This window comes from Stegostoma tigrinum, chromosome 3 (assembly GCF_030684315.1).
Source record: "Stegostoma tigrinum isolate sSteTig4 chromosome 3, sSteTig4.hap1, whole genome shotgun sequence".
Classification (NCBI taxonomy): domain Eukaryota; kingdom Metazoa; phylum Chordata; class Chondrichthyes; order Orectolobiformes; family Stegostomatidae; genus Stegostoma; species Stegostoma tigrinum.
In genome coordinates, this window is record NC_081356.1 from 134,255,380 (window position 1) to 134,276,503 (window position 21,124).

A 21,124-nucleotide genomic window follows, 5' to 3' on the forward strand; every position below is an offset into this window, starting at 1 on the left:
TACTTCAAATGGTGCACAACGACTAACAACAGCTGTAGGAATCAGGAAGAGTACCTCAAATGGTGCACAACGACTAACAACAGCTGTAGGAATCAGGAAGAGTACCTCAAATGGTGCACAACGACTAACAACAGCTGTAGGAATCAGGAAGAGTACTTCAAATGGTGCACAACGACTAACAACAGCTGTAGGAATCAGGAAGAGTACCTCAAATGGTGCACAACGACTAACAACAGCTGTAGGAATCAGGAGAGTACTTCAAATGGTGCACAACGACTAACAACAGCTGTAGGAATCAGGAAGAGTACCTCAAATGGTGCACAACGACTAACAACAGCTGTAGGAATCAGGAAGAGTACTTCAAATGGTGCACAACGACTAACAACAGCTGTAGGAATCAGGAAGAGTACTTCAAATGGTGCACAACGACTAACAACAGCTGTAGGAATCAGGAAGAGTACTTCAAATGGTGCACAACGACTAACAACAGCTGTAGGAATCAGGAAGAGTACTTCAAATGGTGCACAACGACTAACAACAGCTGTAGGAATCAGGAAGAGTACTTCAAATGGTGCACAACGACTAACAACAGCTGTAGGAATCAGGAAGAGTACCTCAAATGGTGCACAACGACTAACAACAGCTGTAGGAATCAGGAAGAGTACCTTCAAATGGTGCACAACGACTAACAACAGCTGTAGGAATCAGGAAGAGTACCTCAAATGGTGCACAACGACTAACAACAGCTGTAGGAATCAGGAAGAGTACCTCAAATGGTGCACAACGACTAACAACAGCTGTAGGAATCAGGAAGAGTACCTCAAATGGTGCACAACGACTAACAACAGCTGTAGGAATCAGGAAGAGTACTTCAAATGGTGCACAACGACTAACAACAGCTGTAGGAATCAGGAAGAGTACCTCAAATGGTGCACAACGACTAACAACAGCTGTAGGAATCAGGAAGAGTACCTCAAATGGTGCACAACGACTAACAACAGCTGTAGGAATCAGGAAGAGTACTTCAAATGGTGCACAACGACTAACAACAGCTGTAGGAATCAGGAAGAGTACCTCAAATGGTGCACAACGACTAACAACAGCTGTAGGAATCAGGAAGAGTACCTCAAATGGTGCACAACGACTAACAACAGCTGTAGGAATCAGGAAGAGTACTTCAAATGGTGCACAACGACTAACAACAGCTGTAGGAATCAGGAAGAGTACTTCAAATGGTGCACAACGACTAACAACAGCTGTAGGAATCAGGAAGAGTACTTCAAATGGTGCACAACGACTAACAACAGCTGTAGGAATCAGGAAGAGTACTTCAAATGGTGCACAACGACTAACAACAGCTGTAGGAATCAGGAAGAGTACCTCAAATGGTGCACAACGACTAACAACAGCTGTAGGAATCAGGAAGAGTACCTCAAATGGTGCACAACGACTAACAACAGCTGTAGGAATCAGGAAGAGTACCTCAAATGGTGCACAACGACTAACAACAGCTGTAGGAATCAGGAAGAGTACTTCAAATGGTGCACAACGACTAACAACAGCTGTAGGAATCAGGAAGAGTACCTCAAATGGTGCACAACGACTAACAACAGCTGTAGGAATCAGGAAGAGTACCTCAAATGGTGCACAACGACTAACAACAGCTGTAGGAATCAGGAAGAGTACTTCAAATGGTGCACAACGACTAACAACAGCTGTAGGAATCAGGAAGAGTACTTCAAATGGTGCACAACGACTAACAACAGCTGTAGGAATCAGGAAGAGTACCTCAAATGGTGCACAACGACTAACAACAGCTGTAGGAATCAGGAAGAGTACCTCAAATGGTGCACAACGACTAACAACAGCTGTAGGAATCAGGAAGAGTACTCAAATGGTGCACAACGACTAACAACAGCTGTAGGAATCAGGAAGAGTACTTCAAATGGTGCACAACGACTAACAACAGCTGTAGGAATCAGGAAGAGTACTCTCAAATGGTGCACAACGACTAACAACAGCTGTAGGAATCAGGAAGAGTACCTCAAATGGTGCACAACGACTAACAACAGCTGTAGGAATCAGGAAGAGTACTTCAAATGGTGCACAACGACTAACAACAGCTGTAGGAATCAGGAAGAGTACCTCAAATGGTGCACAACGACTAACAACAGCTGTAGGAATCAGGAAGAGTACTTCAAATGGTGCACAACGACTAACAACAGCTGTAGGAATCAGGAAGAGTACCTCAAATGGTGCACAACGACTAACAACAGCTGTAGGAATCAGGAAGAGTACCTCAAATGGTGCACAACGACTAACAACAGCTGTAGGAATCAGGAAGAGTACCTCAAATGGTGCACAACGACTAACAACAGCTGTAGGAATCAGGAAGAGTACTTCAAATGGTGCACAACGACTAACAACAGCTGTAGGAATCAGGAAGAGTACCTCAAATGGTGCACAACGACTAACAACAGCTGTAGGAATCAGGAAGAGTACCTCAAATGGTGCACAACGACTAACAACAGCTGTAGGAATCAGGAAGAGTACCTCAAATGGTGCACAACGACTAACAACAGCTGTAGGAATCAGGAAGAGTACCTCAAATGGTGCACAACGACTAACAACAGCTGTAGGAATCAGGAAGAGTACCTCAAATGGTGCACAACGACTAACAACAGCTGTAGGAATCAGGAAGAGTACCTCAAATGGTGCACAACGACTAACAACAGCTGTAGGAATCAGGAAGAGTACTTCAAATGGTGCACAACGACTAACAACAGCTGTAGGAATCAGGAAGAGTACCTCAAATGGTGCACAACGACTAACAACAGCTGTAGGAATCAGGAAGAGTACCTCAAATGGTGCACAACGACTAACAACAGCTGTAGGAATCAGGAAGAGTACCTCAAATGGTGCACAACGACTAACAACAGCTGTAGGAATCAGGAAGAGTACCTCAAATGGTGCACAACGACTAACAACAGCTGTAGGAATCAGGAAGAGTACCTCAAATGGTGCACAACGACTAACAACAGCTGTAGGAATCAGGAAGAGTACTTCAAATGGTGCACAACGACTAACAACAGCTGTAGGAATCAGGAAGAGTACCTCAAATGGTGCACAACGACTAACAACAGCTGTAGGAATCAGGAAGAGTACTTCAAATGGTGCACAACGACTAACAACAGCTGTAGGAATCAGGAAGAGTACCTCAAATGGTGCACAACGACTAACAACAGCTGTAGGAATCAGGAAGAGTACCTCAAATGGTGCACAACGACTAACAACAGCTGTAGGAATCAGGAAGAGTACTTCAAATGGTGCACAACGACTAACAACAGCTGTAGGAATCAGGAAGAGTACCTCAAATGGTGCACAACGACTAACAACAGCTGTAGGAATCAGGAAGAGTACTTCAAATGGTGCACAACGACTAACAACAGCTGTAGGAATCAGGAAGAGTACTTCAAATGGTGCACAACGACTAACAACAGCTGTAGGAATCAGGAAGAGTACTTCAAATGGTGCACAACGACTAACAACAGCTGTAGGAATCAGGAAGAGTACTTCAAATGGTGCACAACGACTAACAACAGCTGTAGGAATCAGGAAGAGTACTTCAAATGGTGCACAACGACTAACAACAGCTGTAGGAATCAGGAAGAGTACTTCAAATGGTGCACAACGACTAACAACAGCTGTAGGAATCAGGAAGAGTACCTCAAATGGTGCACAACGACTAACAACAGCTGTAGGAATCAGGAAGAGTACTTCAAATGGTGCACAACGACTAACAACAGCTGTAGGAATCAGGAAGAGTACTTCAAATGGTGCACAACGACTAACAACAGCTGTAGGAATCAGGAAGAGTACCTCAAATGGTGCACAACGACTAACAACAGCTGTAGGAATCAGGAAGAGTACCTCAAATGGTGCACAACGACTAACAACAGCTGTAGGAATCAGGAAGAGTACTTCAAATGGTGCACAACGACTAACAACAGCTGTAGGAATCAGGAAGAGTACCTCAAATGGTGCACAACGACTAACAACAGCTGTAGGAATCAGGAAGAGTACTTCAAATGGTGCACAACGACTAACAACAGCTGTAGGAATCAGGAAGAGTACCTCAAATGGTGCACAACGACTAACAACAGCTGTAGGAATCAGGAAGAGTACCTCAAATGGTGCACAACGACTAACAACAGCTGTAGGAATCAGGAAGAGTACTTCAAATGGTGCACAACGACTAACAACAGCTGTAGGAATCAGGAAGAGTACTTCAAATGGTGCACAACGACTAACAACAGCTGTAGGAATCAGGAAGAGTACTTCAAATGGTGCACAACGACTAACAACAGCTGTAGGAATCAGGAAGAGTACTTCAAATGGTGCACAACGACTAACAACAGCTGTAGGAATCAGGAAGAGTACTTCAAATGGTGCACAACGACTAACAACAGCTGTAGGAATCAGGAAGAGTACCTCAAATGGTGCACAACGACTAACAACAGCTGTAGGAATCAGGAAGAGTACTTCAAATGGTGCACAACGACTAACAACAGCTGTAGGAATCAGGAAGAGTACCTCAAATGGTGCACAACGACTAACAACAGCTGTAGGAATCAGGAAGAGTACCTCAAATGGTGCACAACGACTAACAACAGCTGTAGGAATCAGGAAGAGTACTTCAAATGGTGCACAACGACTAACAACAGCTGTAGGAATCAGGAAGAGTACTTCAAATGGTGCACAACGACTAACAACAGCTGTAGGAATCAGGAAGAGTACTTCAAATGGTGCACAACGACTAACAACAGCTGTAGGAATCAGGAAGAGTACTTCAAATGGTGCACAACGACTAACAACAGCTGTAGGAATCAGGAAGAGTACCTCAAATGGTGCACAACGACTAACAACAGCTGTAGGAATCAGGAAGAGTACTTCAAATGGTGCACAACGACTAACAACAGCTGTAGGAATCAGGAAGAGTACCTCAAATGGTGCACAACGACTAACAACAGCTGTAGGAATCAGGAAGAGTACTTCAAATGGTGCACAACGACTAACAACAGCTGTAGGAATCAGGAAGAGTACTTCAAATGGTGCACAACGACTAACAACAGCTGTAGGAATCAGGAAGAGTACTTCAAATGGTGCACAACGACTAACAACAGCTGTAGGAATCAGGAAGAGTACCTCAAATGGTGCACAACGACTAACAACAGCTGTAGGAATCAGGAAGAGTACTTCAAATGGTGCACAACGACTAACAACAGCTGTAGGAATCAGGAAGAGTACTTCAAATGGTGCACAACGACTAACAACAGCTGTAGGAATCAGGAAGAGTACCTCAAATGGTGCACAACGACTAACAACAGCTGTAGGAATCAGGAAGAGTACCTCAAATGGTGCACAACGACTAACAACAGCTGTAGGAATCAGGAAGAGTACCTCAAATGGTGCACAACGACTAACAACAGCTGTAGGAATCAGGAAGAGTACTTCAAATGGTGCACAACGACTAACAACAGCTGTAGGAATCAGGAAGAGTACCTCAAATGGTGCACAACGAGTAACAACAGCTGTAGGAATCAGGAAGAGTACCTCAAATGGTGCACAACGACTAACAACAGCTGTAGGAATCAGGAAGAGTACCTCAAATGGTGCACAACGACTAACAACAGCTGTAGGAATCAGGAAGAGTACTTCAAATGGTGCACAACGACTAACAACAGCTGTAGGAATCAGGAAGAGTACTTCAAATGGTGCACAACGACTAACAACAGCTGTAGGAATCAGGAAGAGTACCTCAAATGGTGCACAACGACTAACAACAGCTGTAGGAATCAGGAAGAGTACCTCAAATGGTGCACAACGACTAACAACAGCTGTAGGAATCAGGAAGAGTACCTCAAATGGTGCACAACGACTAACAACAGCTGTAGGAATCAGGAAGAGTACTTCAAATGGTGCACAACGACTAACAACAGCTGTAGGAATCAGGAAGAGTACTTCAAATGGTGCACAACGACTAACAACAGCTGTAGGAATCAGGAAGAGTACTTCAAATGGTGCACAACGACTAACAACAGCTGTAGGAATCAGGAAGAGTACTTCAAATGGTGCACAACGACTAACAACAGCTGTAGGAATCAGGAAGAGTACCTCAAATGGTGCACAACGACTAACAACAGCTGTAGGAATCAGGAAGAGTACTTCAAATGGTGCACAACGACTAACAACAGCTGTAGGAATCAGGAAGAGTACCTCAAATGGTGCACAACGACTAACAACAGCTGTAGGAATCAGGAAGAGTACCTCAAATGGTGCACAACGACTAACAACAGCTGTAGGAATCAGGAAGAGTACTTCAAATGGTGCACAACGACTAACAACAGCTGTAGGAATCAGGAAGAGTACTTCAAATGGTGCACAACGACTAACAACAGCTGTAGGAATCAGGAAGAGTACCTCAAATGGTGCACAACGACTAACAACAGCTGTAGGAATCAGGAAGAGTACCTCAAATGGTGCACAACGACTAACAACAGCTGTAGGAATCAGGAAGAGTACCTCAAATGGTGCACAACGACTAACAACAGCTGTAGGAATCAGGAAGAGTACTTCAAATGGTGCACAACGACTAACAACAGCTGTAGGAATCAGGAAGAGTACTTCAAATGGTGCACAACGACTAACAACAGCTGTAGGAATCAGGAAGAGTACTTCAAATGGTGCACAACGACTAACAACAGCTGTAGGAATCAGGAAGAGTACTTCAAATGGTGCACAACGACTAACAACAGCTGTAGGAATCAGGAAGAGTACTTCAAATGGTGCACAACGACTAACAACAGCTGTAGGAATCAGGAAGAGTACCTCAAATGGTGCACAACGACTAACAACAGCTGTAGGAATCAGGAAGAGTACTTCAAATGGTGCACAACGACTAACAACAGCTGTAGGAATCAGGAAGAGTACTTCAAATGGTGCACAACGACTAACAACAGCTGTAGGAATCAGGAAGAGTACTTCAAATGGTGCACAACGACTAACAACAGCTGTAGGAATCAGGAAGAGTACTTCAAATGGTGCACAACGACTAACAACAGCTGTAGGAATCAGGAAGAGTACCTCAAATGGTGCACAACGACTAACAACAGCTGTAGGAATCAGGAAGAGTACTTCAAATGGTGCACAACGACTAACAACAGCTGTAGGAATCAGGAAGAGTACTTCAAATGGTGCACAACGACTAACAACAGCTGTAGGAATCAGGAAGAGTACTTCAAATGGTGCACAACGACTAACAACAGCTGTAGGAATCAGGAAGAGTACTTCAAATGGTGCACAACGACTAACAACAGCTGTAGGAATCAGGAAGAGTACTTCAAATGCAGGAGAGAGGGTAAGGCTAAGGCGAAACATGAGGAAAGGATGGCAAGCTATCCTAAAACAAATCGTAACATGTTCTTCAAACATGTTAATAGTAAAAGATTAGTGGAAGGAAGGTTGGGGCCTATAAGGGACAAGCAGGTCAAGCTGCTCACTGAAGCAGAGTGTACAAGCAGAGGTACAAAATGAATATTTTGGTTCTGTCTTTATCAGACTAGAAGATGGTGACAATGATCTAGTTGAAAACGTGGGTGTTGTACAACTGAGCAGTATAGTGATAGAGAAGAAGGGCTAAAAAGGCTGGCAGCACTCCAGGTAGAGAGGTTGCCAAGCCCAGGCGGATGCATCCTAGATTGTTGAGAGGGGTACGGGGACCAAATTGAAGAGTCATTGGCAGAAATTCTACAGGTCTCTCTCATCACAGGATTAGTCCTTGGGGACTGGAGGATTGCAAATGTGATACCGTTCTTGAAGAAAGAAGCAAAGGATAACCCAGGAAACTTTAGATCTCCTGGCTTGACATCATCAGAAAGAAAATTAATGGAGGCCATAATGGGGAATAAGGCAATATACACTTAGAAAAAAATAAGTTAATACTAGTCAACATGGTTTTCTCAAGAGCAGGTCATACCTGACAAATTCCATTAAATTCTTTGATGTGATATAGTCAGTGGATAAGGGTAATGCTATAGATGTTGCATATTTAGACTTTCAGAAAGCATGTGATATAGTGCCACATGGTGGATTTATTAGCAAATTAGAAACACTTGTGATTGATCGGTCCTTGGCAGCATTGATTAGAAACTGGCTAAAAGATAGGGAACTGAGGTTAGGTATAGAGATAGTAGGAACTGCAGATGCTGGAGAATCTGAGATAACAGGGTGTAGAGCTGGATGAACACAGCAGGCCAAGCAGCATCAGAGGAGCAGGAAAGCTAACGTTTTGGGCCTAGAAGGGTCTAGGCCCAAATCGTCAACATTCCTGCTCCTCTGATGCTGCTTGGCCTGCTGTGTTCATCCTGAGGGTGGGTATAGCTGGGTACTTCTCAGGCTCGAGGCAGGTTCCATCAGTGTTGGGAACCTTTGCTTTACTTGACTTCTATAAATGATTTGGAGATACATGTTAAGAGCAAAATCTCCAAATTTGCACATAATACTAAGCTAGGGAGAATAGCGAATTGTGAAGATGATGTTGAGCAACTTCAGAGGGACACTGGCAATTGGCCAAATGCACTGACACCTGACAGATGAATTTCAACATAGAGAAATGTGACTTTGGTAGAAAAAGCATGGAGAGGCGATACAGACTCAACGGTGATAATGGGAACTGCAGATGCTGGAGAATCCAAGATAATAAAATGTGAGGCTGGACCCACTCCAACCCCTCCCCCACAGAACGGGCAGCCCTCCGCTCCAACCCCAACCTCACCATCAAACCCGCAGACAAGGGTGGCACAGTGGTAGTATGGTGCACTGACCTCTACACGGCCGAGGCCAAACGCCAACTCTCCGACACCACCTCCTACCGCCCCCTCGATCATGACCCCACACCCGAGCACCAAACCATCATCTCCAACACCATTCATGACCTCATCACCTCAGGGGACCTCCCACCCACAGCCTCCAACTTCATTGTTCCCCAACCCCGCACGGCCCGTTTCTATCTCCTTCCCAAAATCCACAAACCTGCCTGCCCTGGTCGACCCATTGTCTCAGCCTGCTCCTGCCCGAACGAACTCATCTCCACCTATCTGGACTCCATTTTCTCCCCTTTGGTCCAGGAACTCCCCACCTATGTCCGTGACACCACCCACGCCCTCCACCTCCTCCAGGACTTCCAATTCCCTGGACCCCAACACCTCATTTTCACCATGGACGTCCAGTCCCTATACACCTGTATTCCGCATGCAGATGGCCTCAAGGCCCTCCGCTTCTTCCTGTCCCGCAGGCCCGACCAGTCCCCCTCCACCGACACCCTCATCCGCCTAGCTGAACTCGTCCTCACACTCAACAACTTCTCTTTCGACTCCTCCCACTTCCTACAGACAAAGGGGGTGGCCATGGGCACCCGCATGGGCCCCAGCTATGCCTGCCTCTTTGTAGGTTACATGGAACAGTCCCTCTTCCGCACCTACACAGGCCCCAAACCCCACCTCTTCCTCCGTTACATTGATGACTGTATCGGCGCCGCCTCTTGCTCCCCAGAGGAGTTCGAACAGTTCATCCACTTCACCAACACCTTCCACCCCAAACTTCAGTTCACCTGGGCCATCTCCAGCACATCCCTCACCTTCCTGGACCTCTCAGTCTCCATCTCAGGCAACCAGCTTGTAACTGATGTCCATTTCAAGCCCACCAACTCCCACAGCTACCTAGAATACACCTCCTCCCACCCACCCTCCTGCAAAAATTCCATCCCCATTCCCAATTCCTCCGCCTCCGCCCCCACGATGAGGCATTCCACTCCCGCACATCCCAGATGTCCAAGTTCTTCAAGGACCGCAACTTTCCCCCCACAGTGCTCGAGAACGCCCTTGACTGCGTCTCCCGCATTTCCCGCAACACATCCCTCACACTCCGCCCCCGCCACAACCGCCCAAAGAGGATTCCCCTCGTTCTCACACACCACCCCACCAACCTCCGGATACAACGCATCATCCTCCGACACTTCCGCCATCTACAATCCGACCCCACCACCCGAGACATTTTTCCATCCCCACCCTTGTCTGCCTTCCGGAGAGACCACTCTCTCCGTGACTCCCTTGTTCACTCCACACTGCCCTCCAACCCCCCCACACCGGGCACCTTCCCCTGCAACCGCAGGAAATGCTACACTTGCCCCCACACCTCCTCCCTCACCCCTATCCCAGGCCCCAAGATGACTTTCCATATTAAGCAGAGGTTCACCTGCACATCTGCTAATGTGGTATACTGCATCCATTGTACCCGGTGTGGCTTCCTCTGCATTGGGGAAACCAAGCAGAGGCTTGGGGACCGCTTTGCAGAACACCTCCGCTCGGTTTGCAATAGACAACTGCACCTCCCAGTCGCGAACCATTTCCACTCCCCCTCCCATTCTTTAGATGACATGTCCATCATGGGCCTCCTGCAGTGCCACAACGATGCCACCCAAAGGTTGTGGGAACAGCAACTCATATTCCGCTTGGGAACCCTTCAGCCCAATGGTATCAATGTGGACTTCACCAGCTTCAAAATCTCCCCTTCCTCCACCGCATCCCAAAACCAGCCCAGTTCGTCCCCTCCCCCCACTGCATCCCAAAACCAGTCCAATCTGTCTCTGCCTCCCTAACCTGTTCTTCCTCTCACCTATCCCTTCCTCCCACCCCAAGCCGCACTTCCATTTCCTACCTACTAACCTCATCCCACCTCCTTGACCTGTCCGTGTTCCCTGGACTGACCCATCCCCTTCCAACCTCCCCACCTATACTCTCCTCTCCACCTATCTTCTTTTCTCTCCATCTTCGGTCCGCCTCCCCCTCTCTCCCTATTTATTCCAGAATCCTCAGCCCATCCCACTCTCTGAAGAAGGGTCTAAGCCCGAAACGTCAGCTTTTGTGCTCCTGAGATGCTGCTGGGCCTGCTGTGTTCATCCAGCCTCACATTTTATTATCACAGTCTCAACGGTACAAGTTTGAGGGAAGTACAGGAAAAGAGGGACATATGATTCCCTGAAGGTGGCTAGGCGAGTTGAAACAGCTAAGAGGGCTTATAAAATCTTTGGGATTATAAATAGAGGCACTGACTATAAAGGCAAGGAAGTGATGTCACACCTCTACAAATCATTGATCAGACAACATTTGGAGTATTGTGTTCAGTTTTGGGCACCTTATTTAAGGAAGGATGTTAAAGCCCTGGAGAGAGTGCAAAGGAAATTTACTGGAATGCTATCAGGAATGCAGGATTTTACATACAAGGAAATGAGAGAGAAATTGGTTTTATTTTCCTGTATCCTGAGGAATGTAGATTGGGAGAAACTGTTTGAAGGTAAATCCACATTTGATATGTGGGAGGCTTTTAAGGAGAGGTTTATTAGCGTGCAGGAGAGACATGTTCCTGTGAAAATGAGGAATAGAAAAGGCAAGATTAGGAAACCATGGATGACAGGTGAAATTGTGAGACTAGCCAAGAGAAAGAAGGAAGCATACATGAGATCTAGGCGACTGAAGACAGACGAAGCTTTGCAGGAATATCGGGAATGTAGTGTGAACCTGAAACGAGGCATTAAGAGGGCTAAGAGAGGACATGAGATATCGCTGGTAAACATGGTTAAGGAAAACCCCAAAGCCTTTTATTCATATATAAAGAGCAAGAGGGTAACTAGAGAAAGGATTGGCCCACTTAAGGACAAAGAAGGAAAGTTATGCGCTGAGTCAGAGAAAATGGGTGACATTCTTAATGAGTACTTTGCGTCGGTATTCACCAAGGAGATGGACATGACGGATGTTGAGATTAGGGATAGATGTTTGCTTACTCTAGGTCAAGTTGACAGAAGGAAGGAGGAAGTCTTGGGTATCCTAAAAGACATTAAGGTGGACAAGTCCCCGGGTCCAGATGGGATCTATCCTAGGTTTCTGAGGGAAGCGAGAGAAGAAATAGCCGGGGCCTTAACAGATATCTTGGCAACGTCCTCAGATACGGACGAGATCCCGGAAGACTGAAGACTTGCTAATGTTGTCCCCTTGTTTAAGAAGGGCTGTAAGGATAATCCAGGTAATTATCGACCGGTGAGCCTGACGTCAGTGGTAGGGAAGCAACTGGAGAAAATAGTGAGGGATAGGATCTATTCCCATTTGGAAGAAAATGGGCTTATCAGTGATAGGCAACATGGTTTTGTGCAGGGAAGGTCATGTCTTACCAACTTAACAGAATTCTTTGAGGATGTGACAAAGTTGATTGATGAGGGAAAGGCTGTAGATGTCATATACATGGACTTCAGTAAGGCATTAGATAAGGTTCCCCATGGCAGGCTGATGGAGAAAGTGAAGTCACATGGGATCCAGGGTGCGCTAGCTAGATGGATATAAAACTAGCTAGGCAACAGGAGAGAGGGTAGTAGTAGAAGGGAGTTTCTCAAATTGGAGACCTGTGACCAGTGGTGTCCCACAGGGATCTGTGCTGGGACCACTGTTGTTTGTGATATATGAAAATGATCTGGAGGAAGGTGTAGGTGGTCTGATCAGCAAGTTTGCAGATGACACGAAGATTGGTGGAGTAGCTGATAGTGAAGGGAACTGTCAGAGATTACAGCAGAATATAGATAGACTGGAGAGTTGGGCAGATAAATGGCAGATGGAGTTCAATCCAGGCAAATGCGAGGTGATGCATTTTGGAAGATCAAATTCAAGGGTGAACGATACAGTAAATGAAAAAGTCCTAGAGAAAATTGATGAGCAGAGAGATCTGGGTGTTCAGGTCCATTGTTCCATGAAGGTGACAACGCAGGTCAACAGGGTGGTCAAGGCGGCATATGGCATGCTTTCCTTCACTGGATGGGGTATTGAGTACAAGAGTTGGCAGGTCATGTTGCAGTTGTATGGGACTTTGGTTCGGCCACATTTGGAGTACTGTGTACAGTTCTGGTCGCCACATTACCAAAAGGGATGTGGAAGCTTTGGAGAGGGTGCAGAGGAGGTTCACCAGGATGTTGCCTGGTATGGAGGGTGCTAGCTATGAAGAGAGGTTGAGTAGATTAGGATTATTTTCATTAGAAAGACGGGGATTGAGGGGGGACCTGATTGAGATCTACAAAATCATGAGGTGCATAGACAGGGTGGATAGCAAGAAGATTTTTCCCCGAGTGGGGGACTCAATTACTAGGGGTCATGAGTTCAAAGTGAGAGGAGGAAAGTTTAAGGGAGATATGTGTGGAAAGTTCTTTACACAGAGGGTGGTAGGTGCCTGGAATGCGTTGCCAGCGAAGGTGGTAAATGCAGACACGTTAGCGTCTTTTAAGATATATTTGGACAGGTACATGGATGGGCAGGGAGCAAATGGACACAGACCGTTAGAAAATAGATGACAGGTTAGACAGAGGATCTTGATCAGCGCAGGCTTGGAGGGCCAAAGGGCCTGTTCCTGTGCTGTAAATTTCCTTCTTCTTTGAGGAGTGAAGATTAGGAAGTGACTTTACTGGCGTATTCAAATTAAAAACAGTTTTGACAGGCATTAAAGAAGGATATTCTGTTTCTACTAGTTGGTATGCCAGTATCTGGGGGTCACAATTTCAGGATTGTCAGCGAGAGCTAAGAGTGAGATGAGGAGAAACTTTGTTTCTCAGAGTTGTTGGAATTTGGAATGTGCTGCCTGGGGAGTAGCGGAGGCAGATTCCACAGGAGGTCTCAAAAGAGAACTGTAAGTGATGAAAATACAGAGCTACAGAGATAGGACTGGAGTGGGACTAGATGGATAGCTCTTTTGGGAACCGGTACAGATATCATGGGCTGAATGGTGTCTTTCTGTACTGTAAAACTTTATGATAATTTAATCTAATACATCCATCTCCCTCATACTAAACCCCAATCTATACTGTCCATGGCCCTGCCATTCACTGATGTAACCAGCACCATAAACCTCCATACATGCCTCATAGTAATAACTAGTTTTCTCTGAACAAACCCTGGGGCCCTCCCCATAGGAATACTCTGACTCCCAAACTTACCAAACTCCACCCTATGAGCTGGGATGGCAGGAATGTGGAAACCCAACTCATAGGGTACATGCAGTGTCACAGACTTTCTGATCAATCGAAGGCAATATTTGAGACATGCAAGGCACTATTTTCTCTGCCATGTACTCACCTATTACTATATCCACACTCTTGGTGCTACTTGCTGAGCCTTGTGACACAGCATCACTGCACCCAGAGATCCCGGAAATCTTTGAGGAGCGAGGTGTGACTTCCAGGTGGGTGTGGATTGGGATAACGGACACACAGCATTCGGAGCATGGAATGTCTGGGAATTCTGAAATAAATTAGCATTTAAAGAAAGTAAAAACTATTTACACAGCACAGTCTAAATGACTTATTTGACTATAAGGTATAAGAAAGATTTCAGAGAATGACAACATAGTCAGCCAATGCACCCACTGTTGCTAGTTAGAGCTGTCCATTTCTCCTCGCTCCCCTATTATCTCTTTGTAGCTCCAAACTTTCCATTTCCAATTCCCTTTCAAAAATTGCAGATGAATCTGTTTTGTTCACCCTCTCAGGGAGCACTGCTAGACCATAACTTGCTGCTTCATTAGAATTCTTCTTTTTCCCACAATATCCCCAATAAGCTTTTGCCAATACAATCTACAAGATGCACTGCAGAAATTTACCAAGGCTCCTCAGCCAGCACCTTCCAAACCCACAACTGTTTCCATCTGGAAGGACAAGAGCAGCAGATACATGGGAACACCACCCCACTGCAAGTTCTCCTGCAAGACACGCACCTTCTGACTTGGAAATATATTGCTGTATTTCAGTATCACTGGGTACAAACTCTGAATTCAACCTCCCTAGGCTACTGTTGTGCAGCGACGGCACAAAGGCAAGGAGGGACAGGTAATAAATGCTGGCCAACCAGCAATGCCCACCTCCTACGAGTGAATTAAAAAAAGATGAGTGGGTAGCATGGGGGCATTTGTACAAAGAGCCAGTTGAGTGGAATATTGATAAATGAGTGTACAGCAAAATTATGTTGAAGACAGAAACTGAAGGTTATAGAAAAAGCTTAGTGTCAAACAAGCTACAGGCCTGTTCATACGCACCTACACGATTTAAAGTGGAAGCACACTGGTTGTACGGAAGGCAGCCGACAATCTGCAGACACACACAATATAGGCAGTTCTCGTCTGTGTGCTCCTTTAAACCAGTCTCCTCAGTAGCAGTAACTGAACGAACATTTTCTGATGCTTTCAGCATTGCCTCTGTGAAACTGATCTGTGGTCGGAGTTCTTGATAGGGACTCCGAGAACAAGAAGAGAATGCCACATCTAAAAGGAACAAAACAAAACTCAATTAGTCCTCGGCTGGTCGAATGCATGGGCACTGAAGAATGATCATTGACCTGAACATGAACTTCATCCCTTTGTCCTCAGATGTGATCAGAACTGCATTGTCTGCTTTTACTGCGGTAAGCAAAAGCATCACTGATGACTGGGCTGCTCACTACTCACAGCCTGTGTGAGCATGTGTGTGTGTGCACGAGCGCATGCGCATGTTGGGGCTGGGGTGGGGCATCAACTGCTGACCATGGCCCTTGGGGTGCTTGCTGACCCAACCCACAAGGGGGTCACTCTCACACCCCGGCCCGCACTGCGGTGCGGTACCCTCTCTCAGCCCGGCCTTTCGATCTACAAACTTCTTCTATATTCAGTCTTGGTGTTTGGATAATGATAACAGTGTCAGCACATAGTGCTCATTGCTAACTGCCTCCAAGGTGGTGGTGGTGAATTAACTATTTGAATCAGGACAATCCATATGGTATAGATGCACATCTGCTGTTGGGAAGGAAAATCCAGGACTTTGACCCAGTGACACCAAAGGAATGGTTATAGATTTCCAAGTCAGGATGTGTTTTGGGAAGAACATGTGGGTGATTACAGCTATCTGCTGCCCTTTTCCCCATTGATGATGGTAGAGCTGGAAAGTGCTATTGAAGGTGTCTTTGTGAGCTGCTACACTGTATCTTGTAAATGGAAGCAAGAGACCACATGTATATTTCACTTTCTGCAACTATAAACTGAAACGGACTTCGGACTGTTATAACTGAAAGCACTGGAGTTTTGCAATTTAAAAATCCTGTGTTGTAGACTTATGAGTTGTGTAGTGTAATGTTGCAGTGAAGCAGCAAGAAGAATTCAAGTCGAACAGAACTGAGAATCCCTTGACTTAACAGAGAGGCAAACTGATCATTTTCGTGATCTCACTAGAAGTTCCTCAAATGAATCTACAGGGTTTAGTCCACCCAAATTAGTCTATTATCAAGTTAGTAGATTCCTCTGATTAAGGAGGTGCATTTAAGGCCAAAATAAAACCAATTCTCCATATTGGATTACGCACCTATGCTTCTTGAGACTCATACCAGTATGCAAATAGCGCAGCAACATTTCAGTATTCAAATACTTCACAGGCAGACAAAAGAATGAGGAGTAGACAAACATGCTAATGTTATTACCTTCACAGGGTGGCCCCCTAAAACTAAAGGTTCAGCAGGCCACAGAAGGTAATTAAGAGAGTTACTGAAGTGTTGTCTGATAGATACTGACAGTTGTCTGATCACAGGACAAAGAATTGACTTTGGAAAGGGAACATGTTAAAATGACATCACTGCAGGGAGCAAGAAAAGAAAGAGAAAATATGTCTCACTCAGATAGAACAGAGAACATAGAACATTACAGCACAGTACAGGCCCTTCGGTCCTCGATGTTGTGCCGACCTCTCACACCGATCTCAAGCCCATCTAACCTACACTATTCCATGTACATCCATATGCTTATCCAATGACGACTTAAATGTACCTAAAGTTGGCGAATCTACTACCGTTGCAGGCAAAGCGTTCCATTCCCTTACTACTCTCTGGGTAAAGAAACTACCTCTGACATCTGTCCTATATCTTTCACCCCTCAATTTAAAGCTATGCCTCCTCGTGCTCGCTGTTACCATCCTAGGAAAAAGGCTCTCCCTATCCACCCTATCTAACCCTCTGATTATTTTATATGTTTCAATTAAGTCACCTCTCAACCTTCTTCTCTCTAAAGAAAACAGCCTCAAGTCCCTCAGCCTTTTTCTCGTAAGACCTTCCCTCCATACCAGGCAACATCCTAGTAAATCTCTTCTGCACCCTTCCCAAAGCTTCCACATCCAGATAGTAGGAACTGCTGATGCTGGAGAATCTGAGATAACACGGTGTAGAGCTGGATGAACACAACAGGCCAGGCAGCATCTGAGGAGCAGGAAAGCTGACATTTCGGGTCTGGAACCTTCTTCAGAAAAAATGAGTCTTCAGAAGAAGGGTCCAAACCCGAAATGTCAGCTTTCCTATTTCTCTGATGCTGCCTGGCCTGCTGTGTTCATCCAGCTCTACACCTTGTTATCTCAGAAATATTTCTGGTGTTAGGAGTAGCAGGGAACGATAGGGACTATCACTGACTTACCATGGGGGGGTTTGTGGCCTTCATTGCAGAAGCAGAATGGGAAGGAAGTGAGCCGGTGGGCATCCTGGCAAGGTAAAGAGGCGAAATGAAACCTAGCCTAAATGAAAAAGTGATGTCATTTGACTGCTATGATCTGATTAACTATTGGGGAATCTGCCCGAGATTTAAAACAAAAGCACTCTGTAAATAATTGAAGTAACTTAATCAGGGATTAACTAACTGATAAAGGTTTCGGGAACTTCAGTGAAAGGAGGCTGCAGTGAGGATCAGGTAAGGTTGTTTTCTTACCCCCGATTTCCATTGTTCCTAGCTATTACAGCAGTGGGGATGGAGGCCAGAGCGGTTGTATGCTCTTCTTGCAGGATGTGGGAGGTCAGGGTCATGACCTGTGTCTCTGCTGACTTCACCTTTGAGGTGCACCCAGCTTCAGCTCCTCATAGACTGTGTCAGGGAACTGAAGCTGGAGCTGGATGAACTCCAGTCAATTTGAGAAGCTGAGGGGGTGTTAGAGAGAATTTACAGGGAGGCAGTTACATCTGAGATACAAGATAAAGGTAGCTGGGTGACCATCAGGAAGAGGAAAGGGAACAGGCAGTCAATGCAGGGATCCCCTGTGGCTGATCCGTCAATATTAAGTAAGCTGCTCAGGATAGTTTTTTTTTGGGTGGGGGCAAATGACCTATCAGGGGAAAGCCACAGCAGCCAGGTCTCTGGCACTGAGTCTGGCCCTGTGGCCCAGAAGAAAAGGGAGGAGAAGAGGAGAGTGATTGTGGTAGGGATTTCGTTGGCTAGGGGAACTGACAGTAGATTCTGTGGACGAGAGCAAGGCTCCCGGGTGGTACGTTGCCTCCCAGGTGCCAGGATCAGGGATGTCTCAGATTGAGTCTACAGGATTCGTAAGGGGGAGTGAGAGCAGCTGGAAGTCGTGGTACACATCGGTACCAATGACTTGGCTAGGAAATGGAATGGGGTCGTGAAAAGTGAATGTAGGGAGCTAGGGTGGAAGCAAAAGAGCAGGTCCTCAAGGGTAGTTCTCTGGATTGCTATCTCTGCCACGTCCTAGTGATGGCAAGAACAGGAAGATATGGTAGATGAATGCGTGGCTGAAGAGCTGGTGCAGGGGACAAGATTTCAGATTTACGGACAATTAGGATCCCTTCCGGGGAAGATATAACTTGTACAAAAGAGATGGGTTACACCTGAACTTGAGAGAGACCAATATCCTTGCAGACAGGTTTGATAGAGCTGTCAGGGAGGCTTTAAACTAAGTTGGCAGGGAATGGGAACCAAAGTGTTAGGTCAGAAGATACAATGAGCAGGGAGGCAGTGAGTATGGGAGTCCATGCAGAAAGGCAGAACGAATCAATGCAGAGATCAGAGCAAAAGTTAGAAAAGAAAAAAGTAAAACTGGAGGACGGATTCAAATGCAAAAGACAAGATTACTAGATTCTAAAGGAACAATGAGAATGAGGGCACTTTATCTGAATTCCCGTAGTATTCGAAACAGAGTCAATGACCTTGTTATGCAAATCAGTACAAAGAGGCATGATTTTGCTGCCATTATAGAAATGTGATTGCAGGTGGTGATGGTGGGGAACTAAATATCCAAATGTTTCAGGTAATTCTGAAGGATAGGCAGGAAGGCAAGGGAGATGGGGTGACGCTCTTAATTAAGGATAGATCAGGGTGATAGTGAGAGATGATAACAGGATCTCAGAAGAAAAATGTTGAATCCATCTTAGGAATTAGGAATAGTAAGGAGAAGTCGTCACTGGTGGGAGCAGTCTATAGGCCACCCAGTAATAACGCTACAATGGCACAGGCGATAAATCAAGAAATACCTGACGAATTTAAGAATGGAACAGCAGTAGTCATGGGGGACTTTAACTTGCACATTGATTGGGCAAATCAAGTCAGTACAGGCAGTCTTGAAGAGGAGTTCATAGAACTCATCCATGATAACTTTGTCGAACAGCACATTACTGAACCTACAAGGGAATGTGCTTAAACAAGGGAGTCCACAAAGTGATGAGGGAGAGTTGACTAAGCTAAACTGGGAACACAAGTTGTATGGTGGAACAATGGAAGACTTTTAAAGAGATTTTTCACAGTGCTCAAAAAAAAGGAATAAGAAGGATAGCAAGGGTAGGAGAAACCAGCCTTGGCTAACTAAGGAAATAAAGGAAGGCATCCAATTAAAAGCTCAGGCTTACAAAATTGCCAAGAGTAGTGGGGAACAGGAAGATTGGGAAAACTTTAAAAAGCAACAAAGAACCTTAGAAAGGAAAGACAGATTTTGAATGCAAATTTGCACAAATATAAAAACAGATAGGAAAAGTTTTTATAAATAATAAAACAGAGAACATTTTTCTCCTTACATCCTATATCATCTCTCACTATCACCCTGGTTTCATCCTGAATTAAGAGCGTGACCCCACCTCCCTTGCCTTCCTGCCATCCTTCAGAATTACCTGAAACATTTGGATATTTAGTTCCCCGTCATCACCACCTGCAATCACATTTCCATAATGGCAGCAAAATCATACCCCTTCATGCTGATTTGCATAACAAGGCTAAAATGGTATAGGTCCCTTGGAGGATAAGAAAGGGGAGTTAACATTGGGTCATGTTGAAATGGCCAAGACCTTGAATGACTATTTTGTGTCAGGCTTCTCATGAAGATGCGTGTAACATGCCAATGAATGATGTTAAGGGTATGATGGGAGGTGAGGACCTCAATTCAATTGTTATCACTAAAGGGGAAGTGCTAAGCAAATTAGAGGGTCTAAAGGTAGATAAGTTCCCTCGTCCTGATGGAATGCATCCCAGGGAGCTAAAAGAAATAGATGTTATAGTAGATGTATTAGTGGTACTTTATGAAAATTTGATGGATTTTGGGCAGGTCCCAGCAGACTGCAAGACAGTGAATGTCACATTGCTGTTTCAAAACAATGTAAGCAAAAGGCAGGTATCTACAGGCCAGTTAGATTAACATATGTAGTCAGCAAAATGCCTGAGGCTATCATGAAGGAAGAAATAGCGAGACAGCTGGATGCAAAGAGTTCTATTAGGCAGATGCAGCAGGATTCAGGAAAGGAAGGTCATGTTTGAAGAACTTACTGGAGTTCTTTGAGGATCTAACAATCACGGAGTATAGAGGGGAACAGGTGGGTGTTGTGTACTTGAATGTCCAGAAGGTATTCGATAAGGTGCCACACAAAAGACACATCCATAAGATAAGAAGGCATGGAGTTGCTGGGAATGTATTCGCATAGATAGAGGGCTGGTTAAATCAGTAGATGTCAGAGAGTTGGGATAAATGGGTGTTTCCTTGATTGGAGATCAGTGGTGAGCGGAGTGCCACAGGGGTCAGTGTTGGGCCCGCAACAGTTCATGATATATATACGTTACTTGTGGGAGGAGACAGAGTGTAACATGTGGAAAGGAGATTGGTGCATAGGATGTATGGAGTCTGCAGAGAGATTTAGATAGGCTGTGTGATTGGGCAAGGGTCTGTAAGATGGAGAACAATGTTGGTAAATGTGAGGTCATCCACAAT

General features: G+C 45.4%; 1 protein-coding gene across 1 annotated transcript in view; it reads right to left on the reverse strand.

The window, feature by feature from the left end:
- rictora (RPTOR independent companion of MTOR, complex 2 a) overlaps window positions 1-21,124 on the reverse strand; it is a 238,748-nt gene that overhangs the window by 22,847 nt on the left and 194,777 nt on the right. The window contains exons 34-35 of the mRNA XM_059644956.1: window positions 15,178-15,402; window positions 14,223-14,387 (exon numbers count right to left, since the gene is read on the reverse strand). Of these exons, the coding sequence (XP_059500939.1) occupies window positions 14,223-14,387; window positions 15,178-15,402 (390 nt within the window). The remainder of the gene's footprint in view (window positions 1-14,222; window positions 14,388-15,177; window positions 15,403-21,124) is intronic.